Here is a 13,852-nt window from a genome sequence, read left to right on the forward strand (position 1 = left end):
CACGGGCTGCTTCCACACACGCGTTACTTCTGCACAGCACCAAGGGCGCGTCTGTGAGGGCCAGCCGCGGGGCTCCTCTCTGCCCTCCAGGGTCAGCGGGGCCGTGCGCGACCCCCTTCGGCGCGACGGTCGGGCCGGGAGCGCGCAGGCCTCGCGGGAGCGCGCCGCTGGCTGTGGGCGGGAGGGCTGGGCGGCGCTAGGGCCCGGGGCGGCGGCGGCGGCGGAGCGGGGCCGGGCGGGGGCGGCCCCTCCCGGGCGCCGCGCGAAGGCGGGCGCGGGCGGGCGGGCGCGGGGCATGGTCCCGGCGGCGCGGCGCGGAGCGGAGCGGGTGCGGAGCGGTGGCATGCGGCGCGGAGACATGCGGCTCTGCTCGCGCGCTGCTGCCCCGCCGACATGGACCGCCGCCGCCTGCCGCTGCTGCTGCTCTGCGCTGCCCTCGGCTCCGCCGGGCGTCTGAGCGCCCGCCCCGGCAACGAAGGTGAGCCGGGCCCGCGGCGTGGCGGGCCCCGATTTTCCGCGTTTTTACATTTTTATTGATTTATTCAGTTATTTTTCACGTTACGGTGGTCTTGGGCGGCGGCCGCCCCTCGGCCCGAGAGCGCTCTCGCCCCGGCAGCGCGGCCGCCGCTCGGTGCGGGGATGCGGGGAAGGGGGGGGGGGGCACCGCTCCGGCGGCCCCCGAGGAAAGTTGGGGAGCGGAGAGCGGGGTTTCTCCCCGCAGAGCTACGGGAAGGCCCGAGCAGCGCCGGGGTGCGGATCCCCCTGCCTGGCAGGTGCCGGTCCCGCCGCGGGCTGGGGCGACTCTCTCCGCGGGTGAAGCGGTGCCTCGCCCCGAGCGCCGCGCTGCGTGCGGGTGCGTGCGGAGAGCGCTTCCCAAGTTTGCACTAATAGCGGAAAGCCGCTCGGCTCCTGTCAGATCTCCTCAGCGTTCCTCGGCGTTCTCCCGTCGGTTTCGGAGCTGATGGTTGTGTGTGTGTGTGTGTGTGCGTGCGTGAACGTGCGCGAGTGTTGAGCGGCGATGCACGGGCGTTTTGTTCTCCCTTCGCTCTGGTGGTTTTTTCTTTCAGGTGACATTTGATGAACGCGCACGCTGGGTCACGGAAAGAAACGCTGACCGCCGGGCGCTGTTGGGGAAAGTAACCGCAATACTTCTGGGGAAAGCTCCGGCTGCCCCGACCCCGTGCTAAGGGGGATGCGGCTGCTGCCCGCAGGATGCGGTCGGGGTGCCCAGGGTGCGCGCTACCATCGCATCCACAGATTGAGTCTGGTGGGATAGAGCCTGCGGCTCCGGAGAACTTGTGATGCCCAATGGGAGTGCGGGGCTTGCACCTGCCCGAGCTGTGGCATCCATAAGAAAACGCATAGAAAAGCTGTGTTAAAACCAGTTCTCCCGTGCAAACAGTGCTGATGTAGTTGGTATTCTGGGTCATTGATGGCAGTGAGATAAAGAGGTTCGGGTGATTTCTGGAAGGGAAAAAAATAAAATGCATACAGCAAATAGGGAAAGACCAAAACTTTAGGGACCGTGGGCAATCCGAAATCAGTCAGTTTATTGCTGGGAAGAAGCGGTGGTCCCGTTGTGCCTGCAGAACAATATCATGTCTGTTTGTATGCTCTATGTAAATTTGTTCTGCATGGGCAATGCTTTCCAGGGTACCTGGAGGATGACGCTGCTAGCGGTTGCTTACTCCTAAGTCCTGTGGACTATTCTGTCATGCATTGTCATGTTTCAGCAATGGTTTTCAGGTAGTAAAGCAAGAGCAATGGTGGGGGGTGCCCTTGTGTCATGGCTAAAAGCGGGTTGGGAGTGCTGGGGGTCCATCAGCCAGCAGCACAGCTCTGCCTCCGCAGCAGCAGTGGCACACGGACTCGGTCCATGCGCTGAGCAAAGCCTGCCAAAACAGGAGCTGGGCACTCAGCTTTGCTAATGATACTTTTTTTGTGTCTTTGTTTAAAACCATTGGCACAGGGAACCAGGAGAGGAGGCAAAAATTAATAATAGTGCAGAAGACATGTTAAGCATCTTGTCTGAGTCAGCCTTCTGTAGGTACCGCTTCTGCTCTCTGTGCTCAGTGTCAGGAGCATAGCCGTCATATTTTCAGCCTGGGTTGCAAAAGGCAGCGTGCATGCAGTGATGGGATAGTGACTGGCTTTGCAGGCTTACTTTTCTTGAGGGATGGATTATGCTGTTCCTTTCAGAAAGAGAAAAAAAAGTAAAATAAAATAGAACACCGTCAGTTTTCTTTAAAAAATGGGACCAGCTTCAATGTTTGTTTGTTTTCGCTAAGGAAAGCGCACTAATTACTTTATTCATAGTGTGCGTGGGCTGATCATGTGAGCAGAGAAATCCAAATTATGATTTGCTGATGCTAATTTGTTTAACAAGTCAAGCATTAGCACGGAGCTTTAAATAACGCCAAAAGATTGCTTTCTACTTTTAAATAACGTTGTTTTTTTTTCTCACCACTTCTGCTGTCAGCATTAATTCCTTCCCCTCCCAAGAAGTTTTCTTTCTCTGCCCCTGACAAGGAAGCAGACCCTTCGAATGGAGGTTGTTAACTGGCTTGTGGTGAAGGACGCACTCGTCTTTTTTTCGTAGGCTTTAATATGAAGCTGCTGTGGAACTTGTCGTGGATCAGTGTAACAAAGGATGAAGCTCATTTCTGGTTGCTCTGTGTAACTTCTGAGGGACGTGAATGTCACGATGGATACGTTGAAAGGACTCAGGGCTACCAGGGAGATGTCCTATGTTTATTTGACTCGAAAGAATCACTTCTGTTTTGAAAATGCAACCTCAGTTAACATTTAGAGTTAATATTAAAGCTGACAACCCTTTGAGGTAGTGCTGATACTTCTGTGGGTGGGAAAAAAGGGAGAAAAGGCTGGAAGGGACTGAAGGCGAGTTGTTGGCTTACTTCCTTACATTACATTCTGTCAGTAAGTGCAGTCCTTTTTTACTCCTTTTTAAAATCATTATTTTGGATAGTTGGAATATTTGTTAACTTACTTCATCCCTGAAAAGTTTGGAGGCTTTTTTTTGTCTCGATCAAACACATTTTCCAGCGAGTTTATTGTTAACCGCCCTGCCACGCTCGTTGCGAACACTCTGCTCTTTCCCTACGTAGTCACAGAGGTTCAGGGAGGCTCCCTGAAGTTCAGGCTTGTCTGCGTGCTGTGGCAAAGAGTGTGCCATTTTCTGAGGGGCAGGGAGATGTTGGGGGGGGGGTTTAACATCCAACCCTCAGGTTTGAAGGCGCTCATAGGAACCACACGTTCTGCTGAATATTTTTTCACGTGGGGTGGTGGGGTTTATTTTTGTGTGTGTGTGTTTTTTTTCCTAGAAAGAAGCAATTTGTCTATGAATAATTCCTAGGCTTTCAAGGAATTGACTGAGCTCTATCATTCGGTAATTTAATAATTTTTCCTCAGTCTCTCTGGTAACTATATTGCCTGCCCGAGGGTACCAGCAGCCTTAATTTCGCTGTTTTATAACCCACAACAGTTAACACTTGACCCAGGTCATTAACAGGATTATCAGCAAATTTGTTTAAGCTTTTACTGACAACCCGAATTGCTTCAATAATATTTTGACTGTGCAGACAGGAAACTTCTCGTAACCTCTCAATCTAGCATAAAATTAATTTCTTGCGAACGCAGCTCCCAAACGATCGATACGGTAAATCTGCTTACAGCGCGTGGTTTCAGATACTGTCTGTTTTGGTTAACAGCAAGGAGGTTCCAATCAGCCTCTGCTTTCGCTCTGCATTGGCTTCGGAGATGCGGTTTCAGCTTTTATTCATTCACCAGCAGCTCAGAGCTCTGCGTAACTGCGCAATTAAGTTTACTATTTTATCTGTTAGCACTTAAAGTCGCTGAAGGCAGCGCGGTGCGCCTTCGTAGCAGTGACAGCCGTTGGCACGGCTGTGAAAAACGCAAGGTTTGCACATGGAGCAAAGTGCCTGACCAACTTCCCCGTGTAATTTGGGGAAGGGCTGGGAGCGCTGGAAACTTTGTGGTGGATCAAAAGGGAATGGCGCAGGGCAGTGCTGATCTTGCCTTGCTGCGTGTCAGGTATGGTTAGGGCAGGGAAAGTCCTCCCGTATGGTGACACGATCCCTGCTGGCACTCATAGCTCGCCGCTGAGTGTTGCCCTGTAAAGGATGTCAGAAGTCAGTTTAGAAACCTAAATGTGATGCCTCTTAAATTTAAGCTCAGATTGGTGGGTTTCCAGCAAGCCGTTTTTCGTACAGCTGTTCTCCAGCGCTGCTGCGCTTAATCCGAAGCTGTACGACGAGAAAACTAAACATCATGCTTTAAAATTCACACGGTGATGATTTTAAAAGCTGTGCGACAGGAGAAGGAAGTTGGGCAAATCCCTCATTTCTGATAGCGGGCGCTCACAAATGGAATCATTATTTATTTCCTTTTCTGTGACTGAAACTTATCTTACGGCTGATGTCAGTGCAGTGCTCTAAAAAGGAAAATCTCTTCATTCCCCCACGACAAACTTAAAGCAGATGTCTGAAGCGCAGAGATGTTCAATTGGACACAGCAATTAATTCTTATTGCAGTTAATTTGGATGCGACATATTTGCTGCCCAACGAGCCGGTCAGATGACACATACTTGTTACAACTCTCTTTTCTGCACTTTCCTCTGTAGGAAATGAGGCTTCGGGGCCGTTACCCAGACAATAGGCACACAAAGTTGCTTGCAAGAAATCTTTGCAAATCAGGTGTGCGTTCTGATTGAACTTCCAGCTTTTTTCCCTACCCTGTGGGGATTAGTTTTATTTATTCGTTTATTATTTGCAGGAGTTGGGTTAATTGCTATTAGTGTACTTACTCCTGATTCTGTTTCAGAACTTGTAAGTTTTCCTCCAGGAGCGTACGTAATGGCTCTTGTTCTTGTAATCCCCGCTTGATGAAAGTTTGGACATACAGATGCAGGTGTTCGCTTTCCTGCTTTCAGAGCTCTGGATTTTATCACCAGTGAGGGTCACTGCAGAGCTGTTACCGAATCCAGCCCGTATGGTTTGTCGCTTTCTGTGCAGAGCCTGTGTTAGCTGCACAGGGTACCTGTAATTCAGGGAGGTGCCACTGCTTTGTGCCTGCTGTTGGATTTCAGTCATTCAATTAATTAATTAAATGCTGCTAGTAAGCAGAGATACAGTCGTATCCTTGTTTTTGGTTAAGGTATTCTCAGTGGAGGTGGTTGGTGTTGAAACACAGACGGGTCCTGTTGCTGCCCTAAGGTGCAAAATGAACTGGACTTCTGTAGACGTGTCAGATAAACCTTGAGTGGTGGAGCAGTGAAATCTCTTAAGTGCACTGCTTTCCTAACAGATAATTTCAGCATCCCAAGAGTTGCTTTTCTGCTGTGAAATGTAGTTTTTTTTATCTTTTGTTCTTTTAAACGTTTTCTTTCTTACAAAAAGGAGTCTGATTTCTTGAAGCGTTCTTGAAAATCGTTGAAAATCTATTTATGAGGGAGGAAAATCTTGCAGTAAGAGCTGACGCAGTCAGTGCAACATTTTGTGTACAAATGCATGTGGCTGCTGCTAACTCCTCTGTTTTGCTAAACATTCATTCTAGTGACACAGCCCTTCTTATTTCCATAATCCTTGAGCTGTAGCTTTTTTTTTTTTTTTTAATATGCATTTAAATTTTTCTAAATAAGAAACAAAACTCAACAGAGTTTAGTTCAGTTTTAATTTGAAAGACGGGATGTGAGCTCCCTGTGGTGTAGTTCTGGAAACAGAACGTGGCAGTGCTGGGTTAGGATTGTATTCCCCACTGGCAGTCTCATGCTGCTTGGTTTTTAGGTGCTCGATAAATCCTAGCGTGAGTTCTTATTTTGCAGCGTGAAACTGATGTCAAATTGAAATTCAGTCCCTTGGACTGAAGATTCCTTTGAAATTTCTGCAGTGAATGAATGGAAGAAATAAAGATATAGGAACAGAGATAATCCTGTCTGAAAGAAATCTTAGGACAGTGACAAAAGAGTCCCAGCCCGTGTGAGTGATGGGCGGAATGAATGAACCACTGGCGCGTACAGTTCTAAATGTGCAGGGACGTTATTAAGCTAGGCGCACTGTAAGCAGAAACTTTAGCACCATGCTCCTTTTTTTTTTTTCCTTCATAAACTGCTGTATCCCGCTGTTCCAGGCAAAATATGGAGGAAAATCCCATTAATCTGCTGGAGAAATATTGATGAAAGAATAATAGCAGACCGAAGGAACAGTGGTGGAAACTTCCTAGCAATTAAGGGAACAATAGGGTGAATGGTAAGATTCATTTGGGGCGGTTTAGTGTCATATGGTGCAGGAATGGGGATTTCTTTTTTGGCCAGCTGGTTTCTTGTGGCATTTTTATATCTCTATTTGGAAGGAGAAGTTCAAGTTACATCGGTCTGTTTCTGTTTGTTTGCTTTTTAATAATAATGAAAAATAACATCAACAAAAGGATAACCCTGAAACTTCTAAAGAGCAGATTCCGCACATAGAATTTTGTTTCATTTATTTTAAACTTTCAAATTTCTGCCTCGGGAAGGAGGCTTTTCTGTAAGTTTGAGCACAGAGGGTTTAAACAGCAAAACTGACAGAAAACCTTCTGATTCATGGCAGGCTTCCCAATAACTGCAGTGACAAAGAGAGGAGCAGCGCGGCGTTCCTTGGTTTGGTTGTTGAGGAGCTGGAAAGCAGGCAGAGATGTTGTTTGGTTGTTTTTGAGGACAGGGCTTTTTGAAGGATCTCTTTTGGAGCAGAGAAAAGAAGCTAAGGTAGAAGGAGAAATGGAAAGAAACAGAAGTGAAAGTTTGAGCAGAATCAGACCAACATCTCAGCTTTCTCTCAAATGAGTGACACCGTTAAGCACCCAGAACTCAGGGCTGACAGCGATCTGAACGTCGAACAAAACGCAAATTAAGAAATTCCTTGCCGCCCTCAAAGTCTAAGCATTGTTTACATTAGTGAGCTTCACCACTGTGATTTACCAGTGGCGAATTTCAACAGACTGCAGTTTAGAAAAGGGTAGAGACATTTTTACCATTCCATTTGCTCTTTTTGTAACGGTGCTTTTCTTTTTCTTGGCTTTTCTTTTTTTTATTGTATTTTAAAGGAAGAACAGCAGTTCCTGTCTATCCATTCTTACTGTTCATGATGCCCAGTGGCATACATTGAAACAGGTTCTGAGAACCCCGAGGGTCCTGTCTTGCAAAAACTTTCCTGCCACACACAGAGAACAAACGTCCTAGCAATGACGAGAAGTCAGCTTACTTGGAGAAGGGGGGTTCAGCTATGGAAAATATCACGTGATCACCCAAATTATCTGGAGGTAACCCAACTGTGGGGAAACCTCACGTTATCTCCTTTGTTCCCACCCCACTGCCACGTTGCCCTTCTCACGTGCCCATCACTTTTCTTTTCTCTTTTCCTTCTCAAATCAACAATTCAAGATTCAATCAACATTCAGTCAATATTCATCCATGCAGAATCAAAGGAAGAAAACATGTTGTCTTTTCCTTTCCGACTGGCTTTGAGGATATGTCCATTCCTTCTTACCAAATCATGTCTTCCAGGGGAAGCAAGACGCTTCAGTCCTGTAGATGACCAGAGGAAAATTGCAGTACTATATGTTTAATGGCACTGCCTTTAACATAGTTGGCTGTGTTGGTCCTAAAATCTGTATTAAATCTGGACAGAGGGTGTTCAACTCCTACCAAGGTGCTTTGCTTGGTTAACAGTTCTGGAGAAGAGAGTTGCATGCTTAGTTTGTGCAGCTTAATGGAAACCCGAGCCCTTTGTGGGTAGGTAATGGAAGCAGAAGAATAAGCAGAAGACAGAGGTCTGAAAAAACTGGCTTATGGATAGACAGGAATAGAACAGTCATTTAAGCATTTACCTTTGTTATAAATATTTGTATTTCTCACATATGGAAATAGTGAAAAAAAACATTAGCAGGGTTTTGGTTGCAAAGGCAGCAAATGAAGTCAGGGGCAATTCCATTTTTCATATGGATAGCTCAGCACACATGTTCTGCATTAATTACCTCCATAAATTCTGTTAACCTGGCAAACAATGAAAATATCATGTTGGTGACATCACTGTATTGGAAAATAAAACTGGTTTTAGCATCTTGATTTTCTCAACGTGACACTTGAGATTCCGTAGGCTATTGGCATTTTACTCCCCCAGTTTGCACCAGGATGTTTAGTCATTTGTTCGGTGGGTTTATTTTATCTGTGGAGTGGCTGTGTAAGGCCTCAAGCATTTCATAGCTCATGTGAACTGGCACCCTTGGTTCACGTAAGTAGAGAAGAAAAGATTGACAAAGCTCCATCAGGGTGCACCTGAGTAGGTGGCTTTCTGAATGCTGTTATTTCAGGACTTTCAGAAACTTCAAAAAAGGAATTTCTGTTTGGAACAACAAAATTACAGTAGTTTGAAAGTGATTTGTTTTTCTTTTTTTTCTTTTTTTCCCTGTGTCCTATGAGTAATTCCACAAAAACTGTTTTTTTTTTCCCCCTATGATTTGGCTTGCAGCCACCTGATTTGCTTTGGGGGTATCACGACTGTTGTAACAAAATAAATGGTGGTTTACCAGAGTTGTGCTCTGGTCCCTGTCTCAAAAAAAGTCCTATCAAAGAACTGTTGATTATTTGCTATGATTTTCCTTGTTGGTCATTCATTGTGTTTGAACTGCAGTTAGATTTGTGAGAACTTAGAAACTTTTTGCCCTTGGTGCTACCTGTGGTCAGATATCCTTTCTCTGATGCTTCTTGGTGTCTAACTTCCAGAAATGGAACATGTATAAACAGTTTTTGAGATTCTCATTTCGTCTAAAATAAACGTGGACACTGTGTTGCAATATATATGCATATCTATTTTCCTTTAGGTTGTTAGAAGCTTTCTCAAGCAGGCTTCCTGCTTTAGATCTCCTTAAAATTATTTTAGTAATCAGTTAGCTGTTAGGTTGGGTTGCCCAGAGTTAGCTATGTTGTGCTTTAGGGTTTGGTGAGTCTAATAGGGTTGGTCTTTCACCCTGGGACAGTGTCACTGAATTCTCAGCTGCTGAAAGGTGTGAGAAGCCTGTGTAGGTAGGTATAGTATATAGGTAGTTTAGTATAGGTATATAGGTATAGTATATAGGTATTTGAACCTCATCCTTACATCAGTATTATTAGTTTTTCCTAAGGAAGTTGAACTGGGAGTTGGACATTTAAATTCCTTTTTAACACAGTGACCCTCATTTTGCATTTAGATGTTTAACACCACAGTTCACCGATGTCAGATTTAACACCATAATAGTAGACTAGATTGAGATTCAGAGGATTTGGACTTCAGCGTGAGTTCAGCCTAACAGTAATTCAGATGTCTTAAGGGTTTATGCCTCTTGTAGGAGATGCTGGAAAAAGACCAGTTGGAATCGGTTTAAAAAACTGAATGCAAAGAAGTGAAAGCAACACAGTAATTTGGAACCCATTAGGTTAATCCATTTTTAATTTTGATATCCTTGTCTTAATGAAAAGAACTGGCATGTATCAACTTACAGGAAATAGCCTCATAAAACTGAAATCTTATTAGACCCTTTTGATAAACATTGCATTCCAGCCCACCAGTCATATGTTTTTGCATACTTGGAAATTGAGCTTTACACCACTTTAACAATATCAAGAGAACTCTCAAGTTTCAAAGTAATAAAAAAGAAGGAAAATCTGTTTTGTCTGTGTTCATCCATGAGAAGTTCTCCTAGAAACCAGGCAGCTGCCAACATCATGCAGGCAGGTACCCTCAGAAAAAAGCAGGGTACGGATTTGTCACCTCACTGCCGCTAAAATTCACATCCTCATCTGCGCAAATTGCCTGTCTCTGCTTCCTCTTCACAGCAGCCAGAATAACTTCTGTGAGGTGCCACGTTAGTAGCTTTGAGCGTGTCTCGTAGACTCGATACAGGGTAAGATCAGAGCTCACCTACGCTGTGTGGCCTTATAGCTATTGCCTGAGTTCCGTCCATGGCACGGTGGGCAGGGGGCTTCTGGAGCTATGTGAACCGTCCCAAGATTTCCAGCATCAAAGTGCTCTGTAGTTTCCTACTCTACTTTGAAATTAGTTCCAGTTTGTCTGCTAAGGAACAGTGCACTTCTGCCAGCTTGCTTTCTGAAATCTTTCCTGCTTTCCTTTACAGCCTGTGCTTTTATTTATAGGCATTCCTGCATCGCTCACTGCTGTGCTGCCTTCCCTCTTTTATGGCAGCCTTTTGAGAGAAACTTGCAACAAAGTTCCCCTTTTGGCTCTTTCAGCGTTCAGCTGTAGGAAAAAGCGAGGCGCCTAAATCTGGAAACAGCCGCTCTTTGGGAGCGTGTGATGAAGAGAGTGAGATCTGGGAGGAAAATGACACCCTTCCTCTTGCAAGGCAGAGGACAACTGCTGTAAAAATAGAACGTATCCAAGTTGACGTAGGAAGCTTTTATGCTTTATCGTTGCAATAATTAATAGAGTAACTCGGCACCTATTGCTCGCCTTCTGGGTTTATTTATTTACTTTAAAATTTGTAACAATCTTTTAATTTTGGAAATAGATCATAAATTATTTGCATAACATTGCAATGAAAAGAATAGAGGCTCGGGCTACCCAGTGTCCTCCTGTGAAGACTCTTGTGCTCAGTTTTAGAGCGACTGTTTTGTAACTTAATTTTGGTTTTCCCTTGTTTGTTCGTCTTTTGCCCCCACCCTGGTGGAGTTCTTCGCTCAGCAATTTAACCACAGATTGAACATGACAGTTGCCAAATTTGGAATGTTCTGCACAAAATCATATTGGATTGTACAGTATAATGGCATAGGCAAGAAAGGTTGAAAGTGCAGACCTCACAGCTTTGTGCCTCTCGCAGGACCTTAGTCTGGCTTTGAGCTGTAGCAGGAATCCGGCTGAGAAATCTCCAGTAAGGATGAGAATGGTCAGGTGAATGGATGGAGCTTTGAATTAGATATGTGTAACAAAGTATTTTCTACTGCCTGCTTTTAGGACGTTTATTTTGTGTTGCTTACTGTTACTTTGCTTCCTAGAGTTCCCCAGGCTTGGGGGAGACAAAGCTATAAAGGCAGAGCTTAAATGTGAGCCCTTTGCACATCTCTTATGCTAAGGTCATTTCCTTCTGAGCATTTGCAGCAATAATTAAATCTTCACTGCAACACTTCAAGACCATAAAATCACAGGAGGCTTGGCTTTTTATTAATGAACAAGCAGAAAATCAGGTCCCAAATCTGCTTCTTGGGAGCAGGCTTCATTGCTGAACATGATTCCATGAGAAGAGTACTGAGTTCATTGGCGTTGCTTTGTGGAGAAAATTCTAATCAACAGATTTTATTTCTTTGTTTTTCGTTCCTTCCCAAAGATTTTTTGGAGTATCCTTCAGCTGGTTTTATATTAGCATGATCCTAGTTGGTAATTGTGGTGAGCGCATCTAGGTGTGATGTCAGCATCACCAGGGCCCAGACTGTCTGTAGGTGTTGCCTCTAATCTCTGAACACAACAGAGCTCTAAAGCAGATCTGCTGCAGCCCTTTGTATTTCTTTTTCCCCATTAGTGGAGGAAGGAAAGATTGATAGAACTCAGACCTGTGCTCATAAGTGCACCAGAATCCAGGTGTAACCTTTGTCAGAACTAGGCCTCCCTTCTAAATCTGTATCTGTGTTTGCCCTGACTCCGCTCTGTCCCACCCCAAAACCAAGATCTGGCTCACTTTCTGCCACAAAGTATTTTCTTTGCTGCTTAGAATTACATGACACGTTTCAATTATGGGCATTCACCAATTTATTTATTTGTTTTTCTTTTTGGTTGCATAGAAATGGTAAGTTTTCCCATTTGTTAGCATGTTTTTAAATAACTAGCATATTTCTAAACGGGCAGTTTGAGGCCAAACAAGAAGAGACAAAATAGAGTTGGTTTGTTGTTTGGTTTTTGATTTTTAACTTTCAATTGGAAATGTTAAGTAGTTAAAAAAAAATAGTTCACACATATTTTACATCATCGGCCACTATTCTGCGTTTTCCTTTTCTGGACTATGATTTGGAAATACATAAGTACATTGCAGTGGGGAAGTGATTGTAGCTTATTGCTTTGCTGTTGCAAGCTCTCTCTTAGCAGGCTTTTCTCCCCGCTTCTCAGGTAGTCAGGGTTATCTCAGGATGGCTCTACCTGGCACAGCATCTATTTGTTCAATTTTTACTTTATACTACGCTCATATCATTGTAGCAGCCGGTATTCCACGTGTTTCTGGAAGCGCTGCAGCCTTCCAACCGCATTCAGGTATCTTGTTAGTTTTATGGTTCTTTCTCTTTTGCTGACATGGCTCCTGATAAAGCCTGCTGTTAGTGAGCCTGGAGTCAGGCCCTCTGCCATCACTCTCAGACTGGAAGCAATTCCTGATAGCGTGAGCAGGCCTGCACGTCAGATTCCACTCCAGCCCTCATTCATCTTCTTCACAATGCCACGAAGAAGGGAGTGAGTGAACTCTGCATCTCACATCCAAGTGTCTGCTCCGGCTGTGGGAAGGAAGGGAGTCATCTTGGCACAAAAGCACATTGAGGGAAGTAAAAATGCTTTCTGGTGAAGCTGTGAGCTCTGAGGGCCAGAGGAGTCGGGCAGGAAAAAGAGCGCATGTTCTCAAAAGATATTTTGCTGGTATGCTGTTGCTTGGCAGAAGCAGCTGCAGTGTGTGCTGTGGGGAACCGGGCTGCAGGGCAGCACCCAGTACCGATCTGTTTTTCTTTTAAGGGCCTTTTCTTAAGCTCTACAATTTATGTCATGCTAGAAGTACACATCTTACAGAGGAGAGTGTTCAGAGAGGGGGGCCAGAACAGTCTTCTCTCTAGTTGTGTCTTTTAAAGACGTGACTACTACTAATTATACAGTGTGTAAATATCAGTTTTCATTTAACTTTAATAGTGTGTGGAAAAGTCTGTTAGGATCATGCTGGTAAATGCCTGCTGATGTTGATCTGATTTAACATCTCTCTGCATTACACTTTGTGAATTGGTCCGGTCAGTTCTGTGAATCAAATATTGCCTTTTGTTACTGAGTTGAAACACATTGAAATGAGTAATCATTACATGAGACAATTGCTTTTGTAAAATTTTTCAGTGCAGGGGAGTATTTTTTTCTCCTTCAGTTTCTAGAATGATAAGCAATTTTAAGGACACATAATGACAAAAGATAATACTTTACCATTCCCTATCATTTTGCCTTTGGACCGTGATCATTTCAGCCTGCAAGATGTGTTCTAATTGCTATCAAACTGTTCAGCTCTCTCCTGAACTCAAAGGAAAACAGTGTCACAGAAACTTTTCTTTGGTGGGGGGAGGAGGGAAGGGACAAATATTTGAAATGAGCGTATAAACAGGAGGGAGAACAACGTTTACGAGGGCAGACAGTGACAGGACAAGGGGGAGTGGTTCTAAACTGAGACAGGGGAGGTTTAGGTTAGAGATTAGGAGGAAGTTTTTCACACAGAGGGTGGTGACAGACTGTTACAGGTTGCCCAAGGAGGTTGTGGATGCCCCATCCCTGGAGGCATTCAAGACCAGGCTGGATGTGGCTCTGGGCAGCCTGGTCTGCTGGTTGGTGACCCTGCATATAGCAGGGGGGTTGAAACTGGGTGATCATTGTGGTCCTTTTCAGCCCAGACCATTCTTTGATTCTATGAACATGTACTTATAGTTTGCATAGTGGTGCCAATTGGAATAAGATGAGGAAAGTGGAATGAAGGAGAAACCCTGAAAAATTGTTCTTGCTCTCAAAGCTCAGATCCCAGGTACAACATCAGGGTGGAAGGACTGACGGAGATCTCTTACTGATT

General features: G+C 45.0%; 1 protein-coding gene across 2 annotated transcripts in view; it reads left to right on the top strand.

The window, feature by feature from the left end:
- Positions 1-262: 262 nt before the first annotated feature.
- EPHA3 (EPH receptor A3) overlaps positions 263-13,852 on the top strand; it is a 216,222-nt gene continuing 202,632 nt past the window's right edge. For both annotated transcript variants that reach the window (XM_072346829.1, XM_072346837.1), the window contains exon 1: positions 263-478. In XM_072346829.1, coding sequence (XP_072202930.1) covers positions 394-478 — 85 coding nt within the window. In that variant the 5' untranslated portion in view covers positions 263-393. The remainder of the gene's footprint in view (positions 479-13,852) is intronic.

Source organism: Excalfactoria chinensis, chromosome 1, assembly GCF_039878825.1.
Source record: "Excalfactoria chinensis isolate bCotChi1 chromosome 1, bCotChi1.hap2, whole genome shotgun sequence".
In the NCBI taxonomy this organism is placed as follows: domain Eukaryota; kingdom Metazoa; phylum Chordata; class Aves; order Galliformes; family Phasianidae; genus Excalfactoria; species Excalfactoria chinensis.